The sequence below is a fragment of the Dendrobium catenatum genome, unplaced genomic scaffold, assembly GCF_001605985.2.
Source record: "Dendrobium catenatum unplaced genomic scaffold, ASM160598v2 fragScaff_scaffold_542, whole genome shotgun sequence".
Classification (NCBI taxonomy): Eukaryota; Viridiplantae; Streptophyta; class Magnoliopsida; order Asparagales; family Orchidaceae; genus Dendrobium; species Dendrobium catenatum.
The window spans coordinates 4,208,862-4,230,616 of NW_021319004.1; the positions used below are offsets into that span (position 1 = coordinate 4,208,862).

The 21,755-nt window shown below is 37.1% G+C and overlaps 2 protein-coding genes across 5 annotated transcripts in view; one reads left to right on the top strand and one right to left on the bottom strand.

Moving 5' to 3' along the window:
- The window catches only part of LOC110101472 (F-box/LRR-repeat protein 12), a 20,202-nt gene extending 14,136 nt beyond the window's left edge, over window positions 1-6,066 (top strand). For 2 of the 3 annotated variants that reach the window (XM_020829381.2, XM_020829383.2), the window contains one exon: window positions 5,472-6,066. In XM_020829381.2, coding sequence (XP_020685040.2) covers window positions 5,472-5,916 — 445 coding nt within the window. In that variant the 3' untranslated portion in view covers window positions 5,917-6,066. Of the gene's footprint in view, window positions 1-447; window positions 552-4,651 lie in introns of those variants that run through there. The other variant, XM_020829380.2, reaches the window with a different exon arrangement.
- Window positions 6,067-8,348: 2,282 nt separating this feature from the next.
- Window positions 8,349-16,530, bottom strand: LOC110101478 (chromatin assembly factor 1 subunit FAS1). 2 transcript variants are annotated; one of them, XM_028694738.1, is made up of 13 exons: window positions 16,342-16,530; window positions 15,429-16,177; window positions 15,246-15,345; window positions 14,258-14,402; window positions 14,033-14,156; window positions 12,110-12,471; window positions 10,393-10,749; window positions 10,229-10,307; window positions 10,005-10,145; window positions 9,323-9,736; window positions 9,100-9,237; window positions 8,889-8,934; window positions 8,349-8,810 (listed from the first exon to the last, which is right to left on the bottom strand). In XM_028694738.1, exons 2-13 carry the CDS (start codon window positions 15,951-15,953, stop codon window positions 8,656-8,658), a joined length of 2,586 nt encoding a protein of 861 aa, XP_028550571.1. In that variant the 5' UTR covers window positions 15,954-16,177; window positions 16,342-16,530; the 3' UTR covers window positions 8,349-8,655. The 2 variants fall into 2 exon arrangements, with proteins under 2 accessions (XP_028550571.1, XP_020685052.1); XM_020829393.2 differs by having other exon boundaries at window positions 15,429-16,194.
- Window positions 16,531-21,755: the final 5,225 nt, after the last annotated feature.

Sequence of the window (21,755 nt, forward strand, 5' to 3'; positions counted from 1 at the left end):
AAAATTTACAAAGTTTTTTTAAAAAAGATTATTAAAACAATGAGAATTATAAAAATAATTAAAAAATTAATATATAAAAATTATTTAAACCCACTTTTAAAAAATAATATCATCAAATTTTGGAGAGTGCAATATTTTTCATTAGAGAAAAAATTATATTAATTCATAAATTTTAATGGTAATATGATATAATTTTTTGTGTAGGTTTTTTTGGGAGTATAGCATTACTCTAAATTAATTAAAGCCTCAATAAATTATAAAAAGTGGCTTATCATATTTATGTCCATTAATTAAAATTATATATGTTTTTTTGAAAGGTGCTGTATGTAATTAAAAGCTAATGTCCTTTAAAAAAAAAAGATAATGTCCTATTTCATAAAAATAATAATTAATAGGATGTTTTCTACAAATTTCCCTAAAATAATAAAAACCTCCTGTCCATACATTAACGACTCAGATTAGAGGTTGCAGGCCGAGGGACCAGAGAGCTGCCCTTTTTTCACTGCCGTTTAATTTCCACTGCTCCTCGAGGAGTGGAGGAACTCGACAAGGTTTCATTTCTTCCAATTCCGTTCATTTAGCCATTAGTAATTTCATTCTTTGCAGTAGAGATTGAATCATTATCGCTTATCGATGAAGACAACCGATCATAATCGGATCTTGATTAACCCTTTTCTTATTCTTATTAAGCTCTTATGCCTGTTCTCATTATTTATTTTTGACGATACCTTTTTTTTTTTCATTTGAATTATTTTGTGCTATCTTCTGCTGAATTTGGCTTTCTTCTTCTTTTTTTCTTCTTATGTTAAGATGCAGAATGGCGATTTCTGATCATTTATTTCATCTGTGGCTTTCGTTTTAGGTTACAAATCTGAGTTTTTGCTAGCTTTTGCTTATCAGATTTTGTAAGTTTCTCTTTTGTATGCTAAAGGGCTGTTTGGTTGCTAGATAACCCAGATTTAGGATAAAACTTGGGAAACTGATTTTTGATCCATATAAATTCTATTAATTTTTTAAAATCCCATTTTTCTCCCATATTAGGCTAAATCCCTGGTTTAGCAAATCCTAGGAGAAATAGGATTTAAAATATTTGCATCGCTTCTCCTATTGTTCATGTTTTTTTTTCCTTCATTTAAATCGGAAAAGCTTGATCAAACGATTTATAAAGATTTAATTATGTTCAAGTCAAATTGTTGCCAGGATTAAACTCCTTCAGGATTTATTGAATTGATTTACAAGATTTATTGAATCTTACTTGTAGCCTTGTAGGTAATCTGCCCCATTTTTTTCCAAAGCCTTGTGTTTGGAGGAATATTAAGGTCTACTTATGAAAGCAAGTCATCACATAGTGCAAGTATTGGTTTCTTATTGAAAAGCAGTATCAAGAAGATCCAAAACAAATATCATGTATAACAGGAAAGTATAATTATAAAGAGAGGAGTAAAATCTCTAAGGGAAAGAGGAGAACCAAAACCCAAGATTTAAAATGGCAAAAACATGAACCAAGGCGTTTGTCTTAGTGAGACAAAGCTTAAACCTCAAACCAAAAATAAAAATTAAAAAAAAAATTATTTATAAGAATTTCATAAATTATCAACAAATTAACTTAGTTTATCATTATAAAATTTTCCACAATAAGAAAATTAAAGCAAATCTCAATCTTAAATATCATCTAAAGTGAAATAACATTTAAAGTAAACAGTCAATAAAAACTTAAATATGTATGAGGAATAGGATCTACAGCTCCTCTTCTTCATTTTCAGCATCTTCAGAAGAATCATTATATGTAACAAGTCTATCATCCTCAACTTTAACCTTATCATCATCTTCAAACTCTTATTCAATTATTGTATTTTTCTTCTTGCTCCCTATATCAATTAACATTGGATTCAATTTAATTTAAAATAAAAATAACAAATTGAGAATATAACTAAATATTTCTCTATAATTAAATTATCTTTTGATTTATTTATGTTCCAACTTTACTTTGCTTCTTTATTTTGAATGAATGTAAAGTAGAAGTTGCACCCAATTTATCAGCACACTTCCAATGTTACCTATAATATCTCCATTGCCATTATCACTCAAGGTGATTCCTTCACTTTCAAATTCAAATTCTTTACATATTTTTTGTACCATCCATTCATCTTGAGATTGTTTATCATTAAAACTGAAAGAATCGGTTCCATCTTGTTCCATCATCGCCAGTTTTGTCTCTATATTAAAAGCATAAAAAAGTTAAACAACAAGTATTAGAAATTAAAAAACATAGAAAATAGTTAAAAATATTTAAATGAAAATAAAAATTCAATTAAAATGCAAATAAAATATGTTAAAGAAAAATTTTAAAAATAGCTACAAGAAAATAAAGAAATGCTTAAAAGAACTTAACTTTCTTTTTTGAAAGAATAGAAAGACGGTCTCTTACCTTCAAAAGCTTGCTTGCAGAGGCTATCTTCTCTACTTGCAATTGCATGCAAAATTCTTGCAAATGCACCATCTCCACTAACAGCCACAAACCTCCCCTCTCTGCTCGGAAACACTCCTCCCTACCCCTCCCTACTCGTAGGAATTGCTTGGACTTTCGCTTTAGACTCATGCTCTCAAGATATTAACCACACTTTTTGTCTTAACTCTACTTGAACATTAATTTTAACCTAAAGATATAGCTTAAAAAAGATTTATTATTATTATTATTTGATTAACCACAATGTTGCTTTCCCTTCCAGTATTATAAGAGGTGAACTCCTGTATTTGCATGCATGTATCTTGTCCTTTTAAATTATACTTTCTTTTATATATTATAAGTTTTTTCATTCATTTCATTATTCTTTACATGCATCTTTACATGTAATTTTCATATTATATACACTTTTAAACTCACTTTCTTTTTCTCTTGCATGTATTTTAAATTGTTAGATGTACATTTCACGTATACATATACATTCATACTATATGATAATGTTAATTTCTAATTTTCATCATCTTGAACATAATAACATTCAAATATAAATAAATAAACAAATAAAAAAGGTACTACATTTAGAATTGCAATGGAAATAAAATAATGTAATTGTCATAAACAACTATAATTACCCACTTTATTTTCATTCATACTTTAATTCCTTTCAACTTCTTGAGCTTTGATATAGTCTTTCTTAATGCAACCTAAAATCACATACACACGCATATGTATATATATTAAAATTAGATCGGACCTGCCTGTTCAACCGGCTGAACTGGGAATCGTCCAGCAGACCAGTTCGGTCTATGTATAAAACCATAATAGTATTGAATTGTCTAAGAACTGCTCGAACCGGCAGTTAAAATGGTGAAACAACACCGGTTTTTCAAACCAGGCAGTTTGAGCCAAGCTGAATTTGAACCGGTTTGGCTCATAGTTAATTACACGAAATAATTTAATAGATTTATCATTAAATATTTCACTTAATAAATAAATTTAAATTATATATTTTAGTTAAACAAGCATCAACAATGTTTGACGTGATACTTAAATCTTCGATGATGGTTGTGTTGATATAAAATCTCAACCGAAGGGTCCCTCTAATTTGATTTTGTCGCAAAATGACACCATTATATTACGATCGCGGCCAAAGCCCGTATGTTACATAATAATGTCAAACACTTGAGTGATGAATCATAGGGTATATTTGATAGGCATAAAACCCTTGAGTGATGAATCATATAGTATATTTGATAGGCATAAAGCCCTCTGTCTACAATATATTCTTAGATGAAGCAACTCATGACTGCTGATAAGGTGTCTTCTGTCAGGTTAGATCTACTGTCTCCTCTAACTAAGTAGATCAGGGCGTGACAGCCCAGAATGACTGAACCATGAGATCTTGATCGGGTTCATCTTCATCCCCTCTATCATCAGTATACGGTGATAAATCACAAAACAAAAACTCTAATTCTAATATCAAATTCAAATCTCTAAAGTTGTTATTATACGCTTGTTACTTAGTACTTATCCCACGACTAGCCTTAAATCTAAAGTTCTCTCTTGTTATCGAGAGGGGTAATTAACTATAGGGGCTTGCGCATATATGAAATCAGAACTCAGATCATAAAGTCCTCACAAAAAAAGGGCGAAATCTCTGTGTACTGTCTTATCTAAAACCCAATCTGTCTTCTGAAAATTCACTCGAAACCTAAGCTAATTAAAACTCTCGTCATCCACATACATAAACAAAAAGAAAAAGAGAGCGATAGGGAGAGGCTAGGGCGCGGAATTTTCGGAGCCCACAATAAATGAACCTATCTTACACAAGAATGTACATCAATCGACGATTAATTTCTAAAATTATTAAAAGTTAACTAAATTTAATTAAATCAAAAAACATCGATATCCTTTCTTCCAATTTTCTTCCCTTTCTCTCTCAATTTTTTTCCTCTTTCTCTCTAAAATTTCTCTCTCAATTTTTTTCCTCTTTCTCTCTCAATTTTCTTCCCAACTTATAAGAACTTGTTGAACCATTAACCTTCATCCAACTGTAATTTTGAACTACTAATATGGTGATGAATACTAAACAATTTTTACTATTAAAACTTATTAATCTCAGCAACATTCATTAAACTCATCTTCTATTCACATCTCTGAGCTAATTATTGTTATTGATATGTGCAGCATCAGCTCTTGTGACCATTATTTGCATTCAAACAAACTCTTTGTAGAAATTTTCTACCAAGAAAGGTCTAATCTCTTTTCTCAGTGGATCTCAGTTGATTTACTCAAGTGGATGAGTTGAGCTGTTAGTCTCATCTGCAGCTATATATCAAACCGAAATGAACTTATCTGATGACTGTCTAGTTAGTATTTTTCAAAAGCTTCAGAACGGAACCGATCGAAATTCTTTTGGGTTAACTTGTCATCGCTGGCTCCATATTCAAAATATTTCTCGTCGATCATTGACTCTCCACTTCTCTTACGAGACAACGGCGTATCAGTCATATGTGAGATATCTTCCAACACTATTAAATCGTTTCTCTCATCTAACCTCAGTGTCAGTAGCAGGTTGCACAGAATTACCTGATTCAGCATTAGCCGGATTGAAGAACTTGAAAACTAGCCTGCGCTCATTATCCTTGTACTGTTGTTTCAAAATCACAGATGAAGGTGTCACTCAGGTTGCTATCCAATGCAATCGATTGGTATCACTAACACTATATAGATGCAACATTACTGATGTCGGATTAGAAAAGATAGCAAATTTCTGCGAGTTGTTGGAGAATTTGAACTTATCTTACTGTGTGAACATCTCAGACTTTGGGATTCTTGCACTTACAAGAGGATGTCGGTTGCTTCATGTGTTAGTGGTGTCTGGATGTAGAGATGTAGTGGGAACTGGACTTAGAGGATGTTCAGAGAGGCTTGAATACATAGAAGCTGAGTGTTGTATGTTTACCAGAGAAGGTCTGTTGGAAGCAGTAAGTGCTGGTGGGTTGAAGTACCTGAATCTGTCGAGTCCGAGATGTTCGATGAACATCGACGGCATAGCTCTTGTGCTCGCGCCGCGGCTCCAGATTCTGAATCTTCGCTTGTGCAGGTTTATATCGAACGAATCCATAGCTACCATATCGAAGGCTTGTCCATTGCTGGAGGAATGGAGTGTTGCTGTGTGTCATGAGATTGGAGCTTTGGGATGGGGAGAAATTGGATTGAATTGCTGTAATTTGCAGGTGTTGCATGTGAATCGATGTCGGAATCTATGTGATAGAGGATTGGAGGCTTTGGGTGAGGGTTGTGGAAGATTGAGGGTTTTGCATATGCATGGATGTAAGAAGGTTAGTCATATGGGACTTGAATTGTTCAGACTTAGGAGAAGTGATGTAGAGATAAGAAGTGAAGAACGGGTGTCTATTGGGCCTAGAATTTATGACTTTTTTGCATGAACAGAATTTTTTGAACTGGCAGCATGGACTCTGGATATGAAATGAACTTTTTTTTTTTTGGCAAATGTTATGGCTAATAATTTAATGTAATGTTTCATTACGGTTTAATGTGTTGATCTAAATTTAAAAATATTTATGTGATTATGTGTATATGCATTGAATTGCTGAATTTATTTGTTTAATTTAGTGAGAACAAAAGTAATAATCAGTTTGATTGTTCTTTGTTGACCATTTCTTCAAAAATACTGACATGTTTATGTTGACCTACAACCACTAATCCGACCAAACTAGAGGTGTAAGTGAGTTGAGCCGGCTCGAGCTCGAATTGTTTATGGGCTCGTGAGCCGAACTTATTGAGCTCACAAGTCGAGCTCAAACTCGAACTCACTTATTAAACGAGCTCGAGTTTCAGCTTGATAAGGCTCGCGAGCTGCCTCGAACATTATTTTTTTATTCATTAAATTTGAATATTAGAGAAGATCTTAGCCTTGTATATACCAAAACCGGGCCGGAAAATCAAAACTGCAGGAGGCTGGGCAAGTGGCTCAAACTCGTTTAATGGAGCGAGTCGAGCTCGAGTACGAGCTCACTTTCAGACTCACGAGCTGAACTTGATTATGTCCCCTTTACACCCCTCCCAACCTCCGACCCCTCTGCCCACCAACTCTCTACAAACCGCTCTCACTCATGTAACTCCTAACAACAATAAAACTCACACAAAACTGAAATCTGCATCAGAAACTTCCCCAGACGGCTGAACTCCCGCTGCCTTCGACCTTGCTTCCGTCAGCGCTAGCAGCCCAAGCTGCACGCCCATACCTTTCGGCTTTCGTTCCTGCCGCTCCAGAGCTCCTGCATTGCCGAACCTGCTGAAGCCCGCCATATCCGCCTCCGACTATCGCACACGCCGAAGTCGTCGAAGCCGCCCAAGACTCAGTCGTACCGCCTCTAGCCTCAAAAGCAACACTTTGGAAGCGTCTTCATTGTTAAATGATTCGTGGGATCATATTGATGTGCAATGCTGATGTTTCTAAAAAGGAGATTAAACAAAAGTGAAGGAGAGCGTCTCAAATTATTAGGTCCGGTCATGGAACAATTATTACGTCCTCCTCTGACCGGAAGTAGAGCTACGTTCGGCCGCCAATAACATGTCGTCACGTGCTCTTACTCTTTACCGCGCGGCTCGACGACTTGACCCGGAGCGGAACCCGGGAATGCTATGTTCGCGATTTTCTCGGTATTGCTCGGTATTTGCTCGGCATTTGCTCGGCATTGCTTTGCAAAAATGAGAAATACCGCTATGTGAAGACCAATATCATGCAAATACCGAGTTTTTTTACAACTCGGTACAACTCAGTATTTGCTCAGGATTTGCTCGGTATTGCTAGAGATTTGCTCGGTATTGCTATGTATTTGACTATTTGCTCGGTATTGCTAGAAAAAACTCGGTACAACTCAGTACAACTCAGTATTTGCTCGGTATTGGTTATTGCCGAGCAAAATCGACCTAGCGATTCCGGGTCGGGTTGTCAGGGCGTGCGGTAAATAATGAAAATGCGTGGCGCGATTCTACTAGCGGCCGAACGTAGAGTTGCGTACGTTCACTGGACCAAATAAAAGTTCCCCGTTGTCAGACCTATTTCTTGGTCCGGACATCTACTAAAAATTTGCCACGTGAAATGTACACGTGTCTGCAAAAATTTAAGTCAAGTGTTTCAAAAGTACGAATAAATCACAGTTAAAGCACAGATAAAATGAGATAAAATATAGTCAAAACACAATCAAAAGCGTACCTAAAGCGAAGTCAAAAAGCTCATTCCACGTGGCATGTTTTCATTAAATGTTCAGACCTATTTTTATGTCCGGTGACCAGACCTAATAATTTGCCGCCCGAGGACATTTTAATTTTACTACTTGAATTGCTGAACTTAAAAGTTGTTATTTTGAAAAAGTGAAACTTGCAAAAAATCAAATAAAGATAGGATGGAGATAAATTAGCTGCCATGTTACATTCGTTCAATGCCAACGCCAAATCAATGGAAAGAGTGCAATTACAACCTTAAATCCCTTAGATCAATGAAATCATGGATCTTGATCAGACTCATCTTCGTTTTCCTCATCACCTATTTTTATCACTGTTTTCAACTATTTTTAAAACAATTTTGTGCTTAAAAATTGGAAAATTATTCCAAATAAAATTTATACAATTTTAAGAGTTAAAACAATTTTACTTCCACAAATCAATACTAAAACGTTGTATTCCACTAAAAACTGAACAGAATGTTAGAAAACTACATCAGTACATCAAATAGTTGGAATAAGGTAGCTCACAGATCAAATAAAATTTCCGAAATCAAGGAATTGTAAGTACCTGTAACCTTTATTTGATCTATAAAATAGGTAGAAAAGCATTCACAAACAAATACTGAAAATAGTACTCAATCCATTAAGCATATTTGTGATCCAATTCCTTCAATTACTAACATTTTAGAATTTAACATTCTTCAATCATGTTGTTTGCAGTAAAACAAGTGTGATCAAAGAGAACTAGTATAGGCAAAATCCAGTTCAGCATATTATAAGCAGAAGCCTCAAAAACTGGCCAAAATTACATACCAACACAACCTCTTAGTATATGATACACACGTCAATTCTACCAAGTTGCATATTCACATATATTAGATAGACTCTTTGATCTTTTGCATGATTCAAGGCGCAAATGAGCTTGTTGGCAGATTATTATGCGGTGGTACTTTGATCTGTTTCGCCATGGATAAATTGCTTCTTACTGGGCTGCTCAGATGAGGATTCAGGAAACTTAAGGGGCACTTCCATTGGAGGCAAGCAGCGTTTGGTGAAGAACCTTGCAATGCCTTTCTCCTTATTGCTTTTGTCTGCGATAATTCATTAAGTATCAAGAAATTGACTGGTTTTGAGAGACAGAAGCTTAGAGTGAATGAGAATGAGCATACTAGTGGAGATGGATAAGCCAAGCCGATCTAAAACCTCTTTCTTAATCTACAAAAAGACAAGTAGCATGGTTACAAACCAAACGAGCTCTTTGGGTAGAAACCTGGCTTTTCAGTAAGTTTTCTTCTCAAAACTTGACTATGGTAGGCATTTGATATTAAAATTTAGAACTTCCCCAGTAGGGCTGAAAGCAGCACAAGAAGAAAAAAATACCTGCCAGCGATGGTCTGAATATTCTGAAATTTCTCTAACTTTATTCTTTATTTGAGATTTAGAAATGCTTGAGAACTTAAGTTGCAATGATTCTACAACCTTGTTGATACTCTGTGGAGATGATTGGATTGCTCTAACCTGTATCACAAGATTAAAATACAAATCAAGTTAAACAGTTAGAAAAAATTTAGTAATAGAAATAGAATTTTTTTGTTCCACGTACAAATTCGGGCAATTCTGAATCAGGAATAACAGCCGAAGCGGCTGAAGATTGGCTTAGATTTTTAACCGGTGAAATTTGTTGTTCTTGATCTTGACTTACGACATGATCACTGGGTTTATCAATATCTGAACCTCCAGGGCAAATCCTAATACACAGAACCTGCAAACAGATTTGTTCCAACCTAGCAGTTCCATCTACAAAATCGGTATTTAGTGATGCTGTTTTTTCATGCCTTAGATTTGTAATAATTAGTGGATGGCATTTCCGAAGAGCCTGTTCTGTCAAATTGTTCAGATACTTCTGTTGTTGAAAAAATGTTCTTAACTCCTCATTTTCAGTTTCCATTTGAGTGCACGTAGTTAAGTTCCTGGATTCCTCATCCATGAAATCTGAAGGTTTGTCGACTTGAACCCCCTTTCAAAAACGAAAATGAAAATATGTAAGCTTTCTTGTATAATTGAACAGTGATATACGATACAGATCATTGGTAAATCAAATATTACAGTAACATTAAAACAATATAAAATATGGGAAAGTACAGTGTTCCGGGACTGCAACTAGCAATTATTCAATTTCAAAATATGAAAAACTTGCTCCTGTAGTGCTTAGAGCTCTCAAAATCAAAATCTAATGAAAGATCAGCACAACATTTAACTGGAATGTTTCAATGAAAGTAAAAAACCTCATTTTCTGAGAGATATCCATCTGGCACTAAGAAACTATCTTCACTTTCATCATCACTACCCTCCTTCGTGTTTTCTTTATCCAGCACTTCATCCTCCTTGTCCCTTTCACAATCTGATAGGCTTTCACCTGGTTCTTCCTGTAACCAAAATAAAAGGAATATAAAAGGTGATCAGCAGTAGAACTGTATTTCAGCCAGAGTTAACAAAACCACCAAATCACCTCCTCCCATTCCTCATCGCTGTCAACCTCATAATCCAAGTCAGGATCTTTCTGAAACGGATTTCGAGGACCAATAATACTACATAATCATAAGAAGGCAATATCAGTTTTTATGGTTGTTAAATTTTCAGTTAAAAGTATAGTCAGATCAATTCAGATGTTACCTTTTCCTGATCCAGGTACCATAATATGCTGGCCGGTTACTCTTGTCAAACTGCAGAAGCTTTTTAACTAAACAATTGGCAGATGTATTTTCTAAACTAGTATGGTATTTGTTGTAATTTGTGACAGCCTCGGCACATTCACCCAATTGTCGGTCTAACACTGTTTCACTTGAATATCTAGGTTTCTTGTCTGTGAGATCTTTGTCTAGAAATGAGAACTTATCAAGAGGGCCAGCTTCAGTTGATTGTCCAAGCAATTTCAAGCCATGCAACAAGTTAACCTTTGGCTTAGATCTTACACCCCATCTGCTAGATCTGTTTGAATGACAACACTTGTGCCATCTAACAATATGCATTCTGAAATAAATGTTAAATTTTTACTAATCAGTTATGATAAATATGCAAACTAATTATGAATTATTTTGTCAATCACTAAACTACAATAGAGTTGGCAACTTCATTAGACAAATCAAATGATATAAGGCATGTTTTGGGTCTTTCTACTTTCAACAATCTCCTACTCCAACAATCTTACTTGGTGAATACTATTTGCAAATGACATAACTCTGATGGTGAACCTCTTTTGAATTGAAAAACAAAAAACAAAAAAAAAAAGTTTAAGAAGATGAGAGGCTTGCAATGAAAACTAAAAGAATGAGTGACTGGCATCAATTTTAAATATAAACCAAATCAAATGATACCTGAGTGTTATTAGTTTAAATATCTTAATTTTATTTATACAATTGAGCATCATCATCATAATTGGTTTAATCCCAACTACTGCTGCAATATAATATAGATGCTTATGAGGACATTACTTGTGCAATTAAAATTGGGTAGGTACATAGAAAAGTGTATCAAGAGCACTAAATAATAGGAAAATTCCATGGAGACATGTATATATTTATGAAAATGCATTTAGACCGAATATCTAGTATGAATAAGTGTTCAGCAACAATGAAGTCACTGCCAATCAAGTTTGGAGCAAAAATGAGTATGTTATAATGGTTGTTGACTGAAACTGTGAAAGATAGAAATAATTATATTGAGGGAATAAAGGAACAGAAATTAATGAAGATCTGAATACAAATTTGAAATAATTGGACAGCTATAGTGAAGTGTAGAAGAGCCAAAAAGCTGGGTTAGATAAAATTTATGGATTGGCTATAAAAAGAGAAAAAAAAAATAAAACATTAACTAGACGTTGAAAAGACTCCTAAAAATTTATAATCAACATGTACTGTAGCGCAGAACATCAATGAATAGAAGAGTGATCATGAAGCCCACCAAATAGTTGGGGTTAAGCAAAGAGTGCTAATGATGATATGTTCTTGCCTGTCCTTAACAATACTCTCAAACACCACTGAAATGGTATTTACTTGGCCTAATAGATAAGATAGGTCTACCACAAATCTAAGAAAGCATTAGTATTGCGGATGGGAGCTAGATTCACAATATTTATTTAAAAAAAGATGAAATTTAGCCAAATCAAAACCTTTGTGCAACAGATCAAGAGAAAATGTGAGCAGAATCTCTACAGGCAGTAAAAATGTGAACCCATGCATGTAAAAAATGTAGAAAGTGTAGATTAGTATGCACTTGTGTTTAGGGCCTCAAAGACGGACTGCTTGAAACTAGAAAAATGTGCCATTTTAAGCAGAAAGCTCACAGAAACAGCAGAACGAATAAAGTAGTCGTACAATTTGATAACACTAACCTGCGTAGATCCTCCAATGTGAGGTTTTCAGGCAGCGACAGTGCATGATCCATCAAGGATGAAGTTGAGTTAGCCATACTCTCACCTTCACAACTTGATTCAGATATCATTGCCTCCTTCGAAGGTGTTAAATCAAAAGAATCATTAACCTTTGTGCGCTTGAGAAATCGTTCCATAATTGTTGCTTGTTTTTGTATTTTAATTTGCTTTTTCAGTTCTGCTGCTTCTTTCTCATGTCGTTGTTGGTCCCTTTTTGCTTGCACTTCTTGCTTCTTAAGTTGTTTTCTAAGTTCAGCCCTCTCTTTTTCAAGACGTTTATCCTCTGTTGCAGCTTCTTCCTGGAGCCTCTTTAATTCCTTTTCCTGCAATGGAGAAACGGACTAATTTAATTCCAGAAAAAAAATCAAATAGGTAATAAGAGGAAACACAGAATTCTGCTGTGGAAATCAGCAATCCGGCACACTTCCAAGCAGTTTTTGAGGGGAAAAAAAAAGAGAAAAAAAAGAGAAATAATGGAGGGAAAATTTTTTGATTTGATAGTAGATGAAAGAAAATAGCAAGATACAGTTGGACCTTCAATTGGAGAGGAAGATCATGCTCTCCCAATCTCTAGCCAAAGACTAGAGCCCAAGCAAAACCTATCAAACACCAAATTCTGCAAAACATACAGCATAACCCTAACACTCGAACAGAAAATACTACTTTTGATTTATTTTTTTAAACAAAAAATACTACTTAAAGCAAAAGCAAACAACAAATCCCTATACAACCCCTAGAATTTGAATTTTCCCTCTCAAATTCTTCTCAATTAAAGTCATAACACCACAATTAAGAGAGATGTGCCCCACATGCTCCCCCCCCCCTCCCACCCCAGGCAGATCTATACTGCCTGGAATATAACAGAATTGGTCCATGTGGTATTGGTTCAGCCCATATTTGTCAATGGCGCAAAAATGGAGCGCACCATGGCGCGACGCACATGTTCAAGTTGGGGCGCGCCATTTGAGCCATGTGTGAGCCGTGGCACATGGTGCAATGGCACACAGCGTGCACAATTTGAATTTTAGAAAATTTGTAATATAATTATAAATAATTTTTTATATTTATACATTTAAATTTTTAAAATAATGTAATTAGTCATTATAAAATTATTTGATATAATTAGAATAGTTAAGTTAAATTTTATTAGACTTTTTTTAGATTATGTTGCCCTAACCCTCAGTTAGAATTTGAATGGCGCTTTCTATTTTTCCTGTTTGAGGAATAGTATTGCAATTATTTTAATAGAAATTTTGAATGAACTTGAAGCTCACTTTAATGATTTGAACTATGGATCACAAACATATTTAACCAAGCCTTACCCAACTTGATTGATAATCAAAAATAAGATTCATATAGTAATTTTTATACTTATTTTTTATTTTGTGCCGTGTTCAAAATGGCACGTGTCGTGCCTTACGCTATGCGCTATGGCTCTACGGGGAACTTTGCGCCGTGGTGCGCCATTCGCCGTTGCCGTTGACAAGTATGGTGGGAGAGCCGGTCTAACAAAATCAACAAGTGAGCTTTTGGTGCTTTAACATGACAAATGCTGACAAAACATTTTAAAAGGAAAAACACAAAAAATATTTAACAAAGGATGCAAATTATCTTCCACTTTTCAATACAAGTTATTGGACTTGCTTTTTTTAGCAAAATTTTGCGTGGCAACCATTTCTAATACCATCCTTTTATTTGGGAAAGCAGTAAAATGGGCGTTTTCAGATATCAATAGCATGCTAAATGTCTGCCTTATTAAGCCCATTTTATTATTAACTTTATACACAAAAAAAGCTTCCCAAGTACAAACTCCAATCACCAATGGCGTCCAACTAGACTTCTGCATATCCATAAAAACAATACCGAGGTAAGTTCTCCACTTACAGCTTGTTGCTGCTCCTTTTGGGTCTCTTGATAAATTCTTTTCCTCTCCATCTCAGCATTCTGTTTATTTCTCTCAATTTGCTTGACTAGTTCTTTTTCTTTTAACTTGGCTTCCTTCTCAGCCCTATATTGACACAATGTTTTGCCATTAGTAATGAATTATAAATGAAGGGGATTTATGCAATAAGATGAATGCATTAGTAATCATGGAACACTTTTTCATACATCTCAATACTACTCTTTTGCTTCAAATTTTCAATCAACAAACAAATTTCTGACAAATTCAATGCTTTTTTAAGCCTCTGTGATGTCTTAGTTAGATCACTTAGGTGATTTTCGTCAGCCTGATTTGACAAAGCTGAAATTGTGGCTGCAATAAATAAAAGAAAATCAGAAATCAGTAGAAAGGCACTTAAAGCACCAATTTAAGTTGTCAAAACGCACAAACATGCGCACACAAAACTTGTGAAGTAAAGAAAAAGAAACATGTAAATCTTTATGCAAGTAGAATTATATCATGACTATATAAGAGATCAAGTAAAATTGCTATTATCCTACTAGAATAGGGCATGGGCTTAAATCCTCTAAAATAACATAAGTTAAACATCATTACAAATCAAATTTGAAAAAGGGACATGTTTGCAATTATGTTTATTTTCCATAGAGCACTCAAAAATATATTAAAAATATGTACAAGGACTTCGGACAACGTAAGGCACTATTGTAGATCAACCTAGCATAAATAAAATTACTGAACTAGGTTAATTGGCTATAATGTATTGCTCGGAACACCTAACACAAGCAAAAAAATAAATTTCAATTCATTCATGAATTTTAGCAAAATTTTAATGATTCACTGTTGATCTAAAATCAATCCTCAATCATTTGCATCTGAGCTTGTGAACTACAAATATGCATGTCTCGTATTTTGCTAATCTTATCATCTCAATCAGCAAAAACAAGAATGTAGTAACTCTTACCAACATTGCATAACAAAAATAGTGTGCCTCAATGTAAAAAACAAAAAGGTTCAGCAGAACATGTTCAATATCCGATGAACACTAACTTGCTATGTTCAATTAGCTAACTTGCTATGTTCAATTTGCTAACTTGCTATGTTCAATTATTTTGCTAACTCAAGCAAATTCTTTTAAAGAAAATATGTACCAAGTTCAATTAGCAACATTTTTAGAATATGACGTTAAATTCTTACTTGAAAGCGCAGTAATTCTCTCATGAATCTTTTTCCGACCTATCCGACGAACACTAACAAAACCACGAAGAGTTTTGGGCAAAAGCTTCATATCCCTTGTCTGCAAATCAAACGTTTAGTATTCTACATTAGCACATAATATGTGAAGAACAAAAGCAATGTTAAATTTTTAAAATAAATTACCTCCCAGCACCAGAGGCACTTATCAGATACATCTTCTAACACATCAACATCCTCAATCACCACCCCATACAAAATTCTCTGACCAACAAAAAGCACAGCACTGCGTATTGATGCCAATGTAGCGCCTGGGCTTCCCTCTTTTGCTTTCATTCTGCCATAGATTTCCTCCACCAATGCTGAGAAAGAAAGGCTGCTCTCCTCCAGCATGCATGCAACAGCTGAATTCAAAGAATTAAAATGTCCCTCTTCAAGCTGTAGCTTGCAGGAAGAAAACTCTTTGTAGAATTCAAACAATCCATCAAGCTCGTGTCGGCATTCATTGATAAAAGCCAGTTTATCCTCGCAACTGAAATTCATATCCATACAAGTCTTTTTCCTCTTCCTCTGCGTTTTCTGATTCGGTGTAGCTTTTGCATCCAAGTCGAGTGATGCAGAAGTTCCTACCGGAAAACTATCCACATTAACACCCAGTTGTATCCTTTCCAAGCTTCCCGCAGCACCATTATCCACGGATTGATTTGCCATTTGAAAAACGATAATGGTAGCGATGCAGTAGGATCCAAGAACAGATATTTCTAAAACTCCTCCGTACGACTCCAAACAAAAACTTTGAGTTGATTTCCTCTGCCCAAAGAAAATGTACCCACCGGCCCCGAATCTTATCGAAAAAGCTCTCCTTTTCTAGGGTTTGGAGGTTCACTGCGTGAGGTATTCCAACTTGAATCAGGTCCTTCAATATACAACCCTACCTGAGTTAAGATGCCAACTACAATATCGAAAATAAGTTCATCAAGCAACGAAATCGGACAATCAAATCTACGAAAATTCACACTCTTTGCACTCCATTTTAGTCATCTTCTCATCGATTCAAGCTACAAGTAAGTCAAAATGAAATGCAGGATACAGATCATACCTCGCAAAAAGATCTCTGAACTTCGAAAGATTCGGAAGCCCTGCAAAGAGAAGAATCGATTGATTGGACCTTGAATTAGGGATCCTTTCCTTCCACTTCCAAATAACAGGAAAGGTAGAGGGTAGGCCAACAAATATATTACTCAATGGTCAATCTGACGGCTGGGAGCACTTTATATCTCTGAAGAACGGTGCAATGGGGTGTCAGCCGTCCGATTACATGGAAAAACGATGCGGCGCATTTTTGCGGGAAATTTATTTCCCGCCAACCAGTGCATTTTTGGCTCCGCTCGCTCGGCCAGAAAATTTGAGCAGTGAGGGCTGTGCACCATTTTTCCAATTCTCGTGCTTCCACTATCTTACATGAATTTTTTTTGTTCTATAAAAAATAAAATAAATTATGAATTACAAAAGAATAATTTTGACGAAATTATAATTCATAATTTCAATTATAAATTTTTTTTAATAATTAAGTTAATTATCTCATCACAGATACATTATTAGCGCAAATAAGGGTGTGCATCATTTTCCAATTCTCAAGCGTCCACTATCCTACAAGATGACTTTTATATTTTGTAAGGATTTTGTTTGTGAAATATAAGTGCTAAAAGATACAATTTTGATAGATCTTGATATATCATCAAAAATTTATCATGATCTAGCATGAATTTTGAAGCAAAATCAACTTGAAATTTTCAAAAATTAAATTTGGAACCATCTGAGCTCCGATTTCAATAAACTTACAGTATAAATGAACATCGTGGAAATACAAACCCAACGACATCAAATTCGACTCAGTTCGAGCTCAGATGAATCCAAATCAAAGACCTGAAGTGCATTTGGAACGTTTAACCATAATTTGGATTACCAAACCGTTTTTCAAACATGACATGTTTATAGTCGAATCGAACAGCTCGATGAATCCAACGACCTTAAGATCTTCAAATTTTGATGTCATTAAGACATTCAAATGCTCAGTAAACGATCCACGATCGAGGGGGTCAACATAGGTCGTCCATTCAACCACTCTCAACTAGGGATGCACCGAGTCAAGCTGACTCGAACTCGACTCGGTACAACGAGTCGAGCTCGAACACAGCTTCGAGCTCGAAGGTTTATCGAGCTCGAGCTCGAATAGGCGTTGGATTCGACTCGTCGGCTCGACGAGCCGCTTAACTGAGCAAAATTTACAGGAATGAGCTCGGGACAACGATGCACGAATGTGCTCGGAAAGCAGACAGACATGTTCGGGAGTCATAATGACATATCTCGATGGCGGTATAGCGAATCTCGACATCGAGCTCTGGACGACGATAATTGTTGCATTAGCCAAAACATTTTGATGGCGACGGAGTGGATCTCAACGACGGAGCTCAGAACGAACGCGACAATGAAGATAGAGCTCATAACGGACACAACAATGATGGACTGTGCTCGACCATGACGATCCTCGGGACGACAGATAACGTGACCCCAACGGACCTCGGGACGACAAATCGCTACATTTTTAGCTCGAATTGAGATCGACGAGTTGCTCGACATTAGACGAGTCAAGTTCGAGCTCAAATTTTGAGCTCGACTCGGGTTCAAGCTCAAGCTCAAGCTCGGTATCTGGAAGTCAATCTTGACTCGAACAACCCCAGGCTCGAGCTCGACTCGACTCGTTTGCACCGCTACTCCCAATATACCCTTGATCTTCCTCCTATTTACTAGTCAAGTCATTCTCAGAAAACTATAAATAGGCCTCTGATTTCTCATAAAAGGGAATAAAGCATTAAGAGAAGGAAAAGGAAGGAAGAAAGGAAGATAATGAAGAAAGTTATCTTGCCAACGGACTCCTCCTCGACCACCTCCCAACCATCGACGGTCATGTGACTTTCATCGGACTTATGCCCGACCACCGACTGACACCAAAATTCTATCCATCATGGGACTTCCGCCCATCACCAGACTTCTTTTAGTCATCGTACTTTCATTGGACATATCCCCGACGACAAACTTCCGCCCATCATTAAACTTCTACCTGTCGATAGATTTTCATTGGACTTATATCTGATGTTGAACTTTCGCCCGTTGTTGGACTTTTGCCCATCGAGGGACTTTCATTGGACTTCTGCCTAACACCAGACTTCTTCTTAGCTACCAACTTATGCAGGAATTCTACCCGGCCACCCACTGATGCCGAAATTTTGTCTAGCCACCAACTAACACAAATATTTCTTTCCGACTACCAACTGATGCCGGAATTCTACCCGGCCACCCACTGGCATTGGAATTATGCCCGGACACCAACTGATGCCAAATTTCTGCCCGACCAACAACTAACATCAGAATTCTAACTAGACACCAATTGACGTCAAAATTCTACCCTGCCACCGACTGACCCTTGATTTCTTCCAAGCCACAAACTGATGTCGGACTTCCACCCAGCCACCGAATGATGCTTGACTTCTGCTCGGCCGCCAACTAACACTGGACTTCCACCCGGCTTCCAACTATTATTGGACTTCCACCTGACAAAGGTCTTTCCAAACTTCGTCTCCTGTCGACCATGATCATTCTGACATCCTTCTCCAACTACATTCCTTTTGACCTCTGTCACCAGAAAACAGTCATTCCTACCTCTATCGTTCACCTGCTATGGTCTTGCCAACTAATAAACATGTCAATATTAATTCTTCCTATTTCCACCATATAATGTGCTATGTATGATATATATTTGTTACATAAATCCAAGGCCTCCCCCCTAAGGAAGGGCCTCATTAGCAATTTAGTTCAAGTACTAGTGGATTCATTCAAACTAGGTTAGGCCCCGTGGTTTATCCCCCCTTTTCAAGGGTTTCTATGTTAAAAACTATGGTATATCTTAAGAATGCTACACCCTCTCTTTATTTAATTGTGTAATGGATCTTTGTAAAAAGCTAAGACATTAAACTTTATATTTATCTACCGCCGTGAAAATTCTAGGATGCAACAGATCTAAGTTTCAAAATCATAATTTTGATAATACTTTTTAAATTTGTGTCAATTAAGTTACTTTTGGCAATGACAATAAATTTTTATATGCATAATATTTAACTTGTTTTACATGACATTGTTATTGATTCAAAACCTTCTAGCTAGTTAGACTAGATAAAACATTGAGTACATGACCAAAATTTAAGGGGAAATGCTTTATAATTCATATAAAAAAATAATAATTCAAAAAAAAGAAGAAGATTAAGCTTAATTTGTCGTTTAACAAATGATTAGCCTTGCCTCCATTATCCGTTGACTATGATGCTAAAATTACAGTTGCGCGACTACAATCCTTTTGTCCTCCATCGCTTGCCCACTATAGTCCTTCAACCTTTGTGGCATATCGACAAGTCCTGACTTCCGTCTCCTATTGACTGCGATCCTCTTACTTTTTTGTGCTCGTCTACTATTATCGATTGCTATCACCCATCAATTACAGTCCTCAAACCTCCATCGCTTGCTAACTAGTTCTGGGATCATTTTTTTCAAATTACAGCCTTTTCACCATCGCGTGCGAGTACGGTCCTTCCCTACCTCTTTCTCTTGTCAACAATGGTCTGTCGACCATTTTCGTCCTAGTACGATTCTCCAACCATCATAGCTCAACTATAGTCCTCCTTACATTTGTCGCTCATCGACTGTGCTCCTCTGACCATCACCATCCAACTACAAATCTTTCATCCTCGGTAGCCTACCGACTAGGGATGTCAAAAGTTGATATGACCCGAAACCCAACCCGAAAAAATCCTGATTTGGGTCAACCCGTTTATTAAACGGGTCTGGTTAGGGTTCAAATTTCCAACCCATTTAAAAAGCGTGTTGGTTCGGGTTGACCCGGAAACTCGCGTGTCGACCCGAATTTACCCGTTTGGTCATCCCGCGCGTCAGGATAGACATCGTGTAAAAGCCTCAAAGTTCGCAGCGTCGGGTCACAACGGTGTCAAGGGCGCGTCCGAGTCGGGTCACGTATATGTCGGGTCAAGTCCGTCGGTCCGTTGTCAGCATCAGGTGTCGCCAATCGACATGTCGCTGTTGTTGGTCTAGGAGGCCAGCCCATACAGCCTCAGTGCCTCACTCGTGCGACGTCGCATCTTGCTCGAGCGCCCGCTGGCCGAGCTGCCACTACTGTCGTCCATCCCTATTCCCGCACGCCGCACTCGTTGGCCCGTTGCAAGCCTGTGGCACTGCCGAGTGTCGATGCCTCCACTAGTTCGCTCCGCTATACTCGGCGGACCCGCAGCCCGCTCCGACTACAGCCTCTGCTCCTCTCCAAAATTGTTCGCCAATCGGGTCGTGTCAACCCGGCAACCCGCAAGGGTCAGGTCCGGGCTGACAAACCTAACCCGTTTGCAAAACTGGGTCGGGTTAGGATCAACCCGTTTACGATCGGGTCAAGTCGGGTTCGACCCAAACCCGACCCGTTGACATGAATTGACACCCCTACTGCTGACTATAGTCTCCTAACTTCCATCGCGTATTGAATATAGTCCTCCAACCTACATCGCATGTCAACTGCGGTCCTCAGACCATGGTAGCTTGACTACGGTCTTCCGATAATGAGTGCTTCATTTCTTGCATCCATATTAGCTTCCAATTACTTATCATCAAATTATTACATTCTTGCTTAAACACACACACCCCCACAAAGCCAAAAAGACAATAAAAAAAAGACAAACTAAAAATATAAAGACGATTATTATGTCTATATGTTTTAAGGGGTCTCACTCATTACACATAAGCTAGAGCTATGAAAAAAATTTAAGTATAATAACATATACTCAGGCGCGGAGCTAGCCTTAGCTCTTGCGCTGACTCGGACTCGACTCGGCAACAGGCTCGACGAGTCAAGCTCGAACATAGCTTCGAGCTCGAACAAAGGTTGGATTCAACTCGTCGGCTCGACGAGCCGCTTAACTGAGCAAAATTTACATGAATTAGCTCAGGACAACGATGCACGAATGTGCTCGAGGAGCAGACATATGTGTTCGTGAGTCAAAATGACACATCTCGATGGCGGCAGAGCGAATCTCGACAGCGAGCTCTGGACGACGATAATTGTTGCATCAGCCAAAACATTTCGATGGTGACGAAGTGGATCTCAACGACGGAGCTCGAAACGAACGTGACAATGAAGATAGAGCTCATAATGGACACAACGATGATGGACTGTGCTCGACCATGACAATCCTCGGACGACAGATAATGTGACCCCAACGGACCTCGAGACGATGAATTGCTACATTTTTAGCTCGTATTGAGATCGACGAGTTGCTCGACATTAGACGAATCGAGCTCGAGCTCAGATTTTGAGCTCGACTCGGGTTCAAGCTCAAGCTCGAGCTCGGTATCTGGAAGTCAAGCTCGACTCGAACAACCCCTGGCTCGAGCTCGACTCGA

Bases quoted from the DNA above. Each gene is read 5' to 3' on its own strand.
- LOC110101478 (XM_028694738.1), bottom strand. From the start codon at position 15,953: ATGGCAAATCAATCCGTGGATAATGGTGCTGCGGGAAGCTTGGAAAGG. The intron at 12,472-14,032 runs GTAAGTGGAGAA...TCTCCATTGCAG, and splicing joins AAAAGGAGCAGCAACAAGCT to GAAAAGGAATTAAAGAGGCT. The intron at 8,935-9,099 runs GTATTTTTTTCT...GTCTTTTTGTAG, and splicing joins ATTCAGACCATCGCTGGCAG to ATTAAGAAAGAGGTTTTAGA.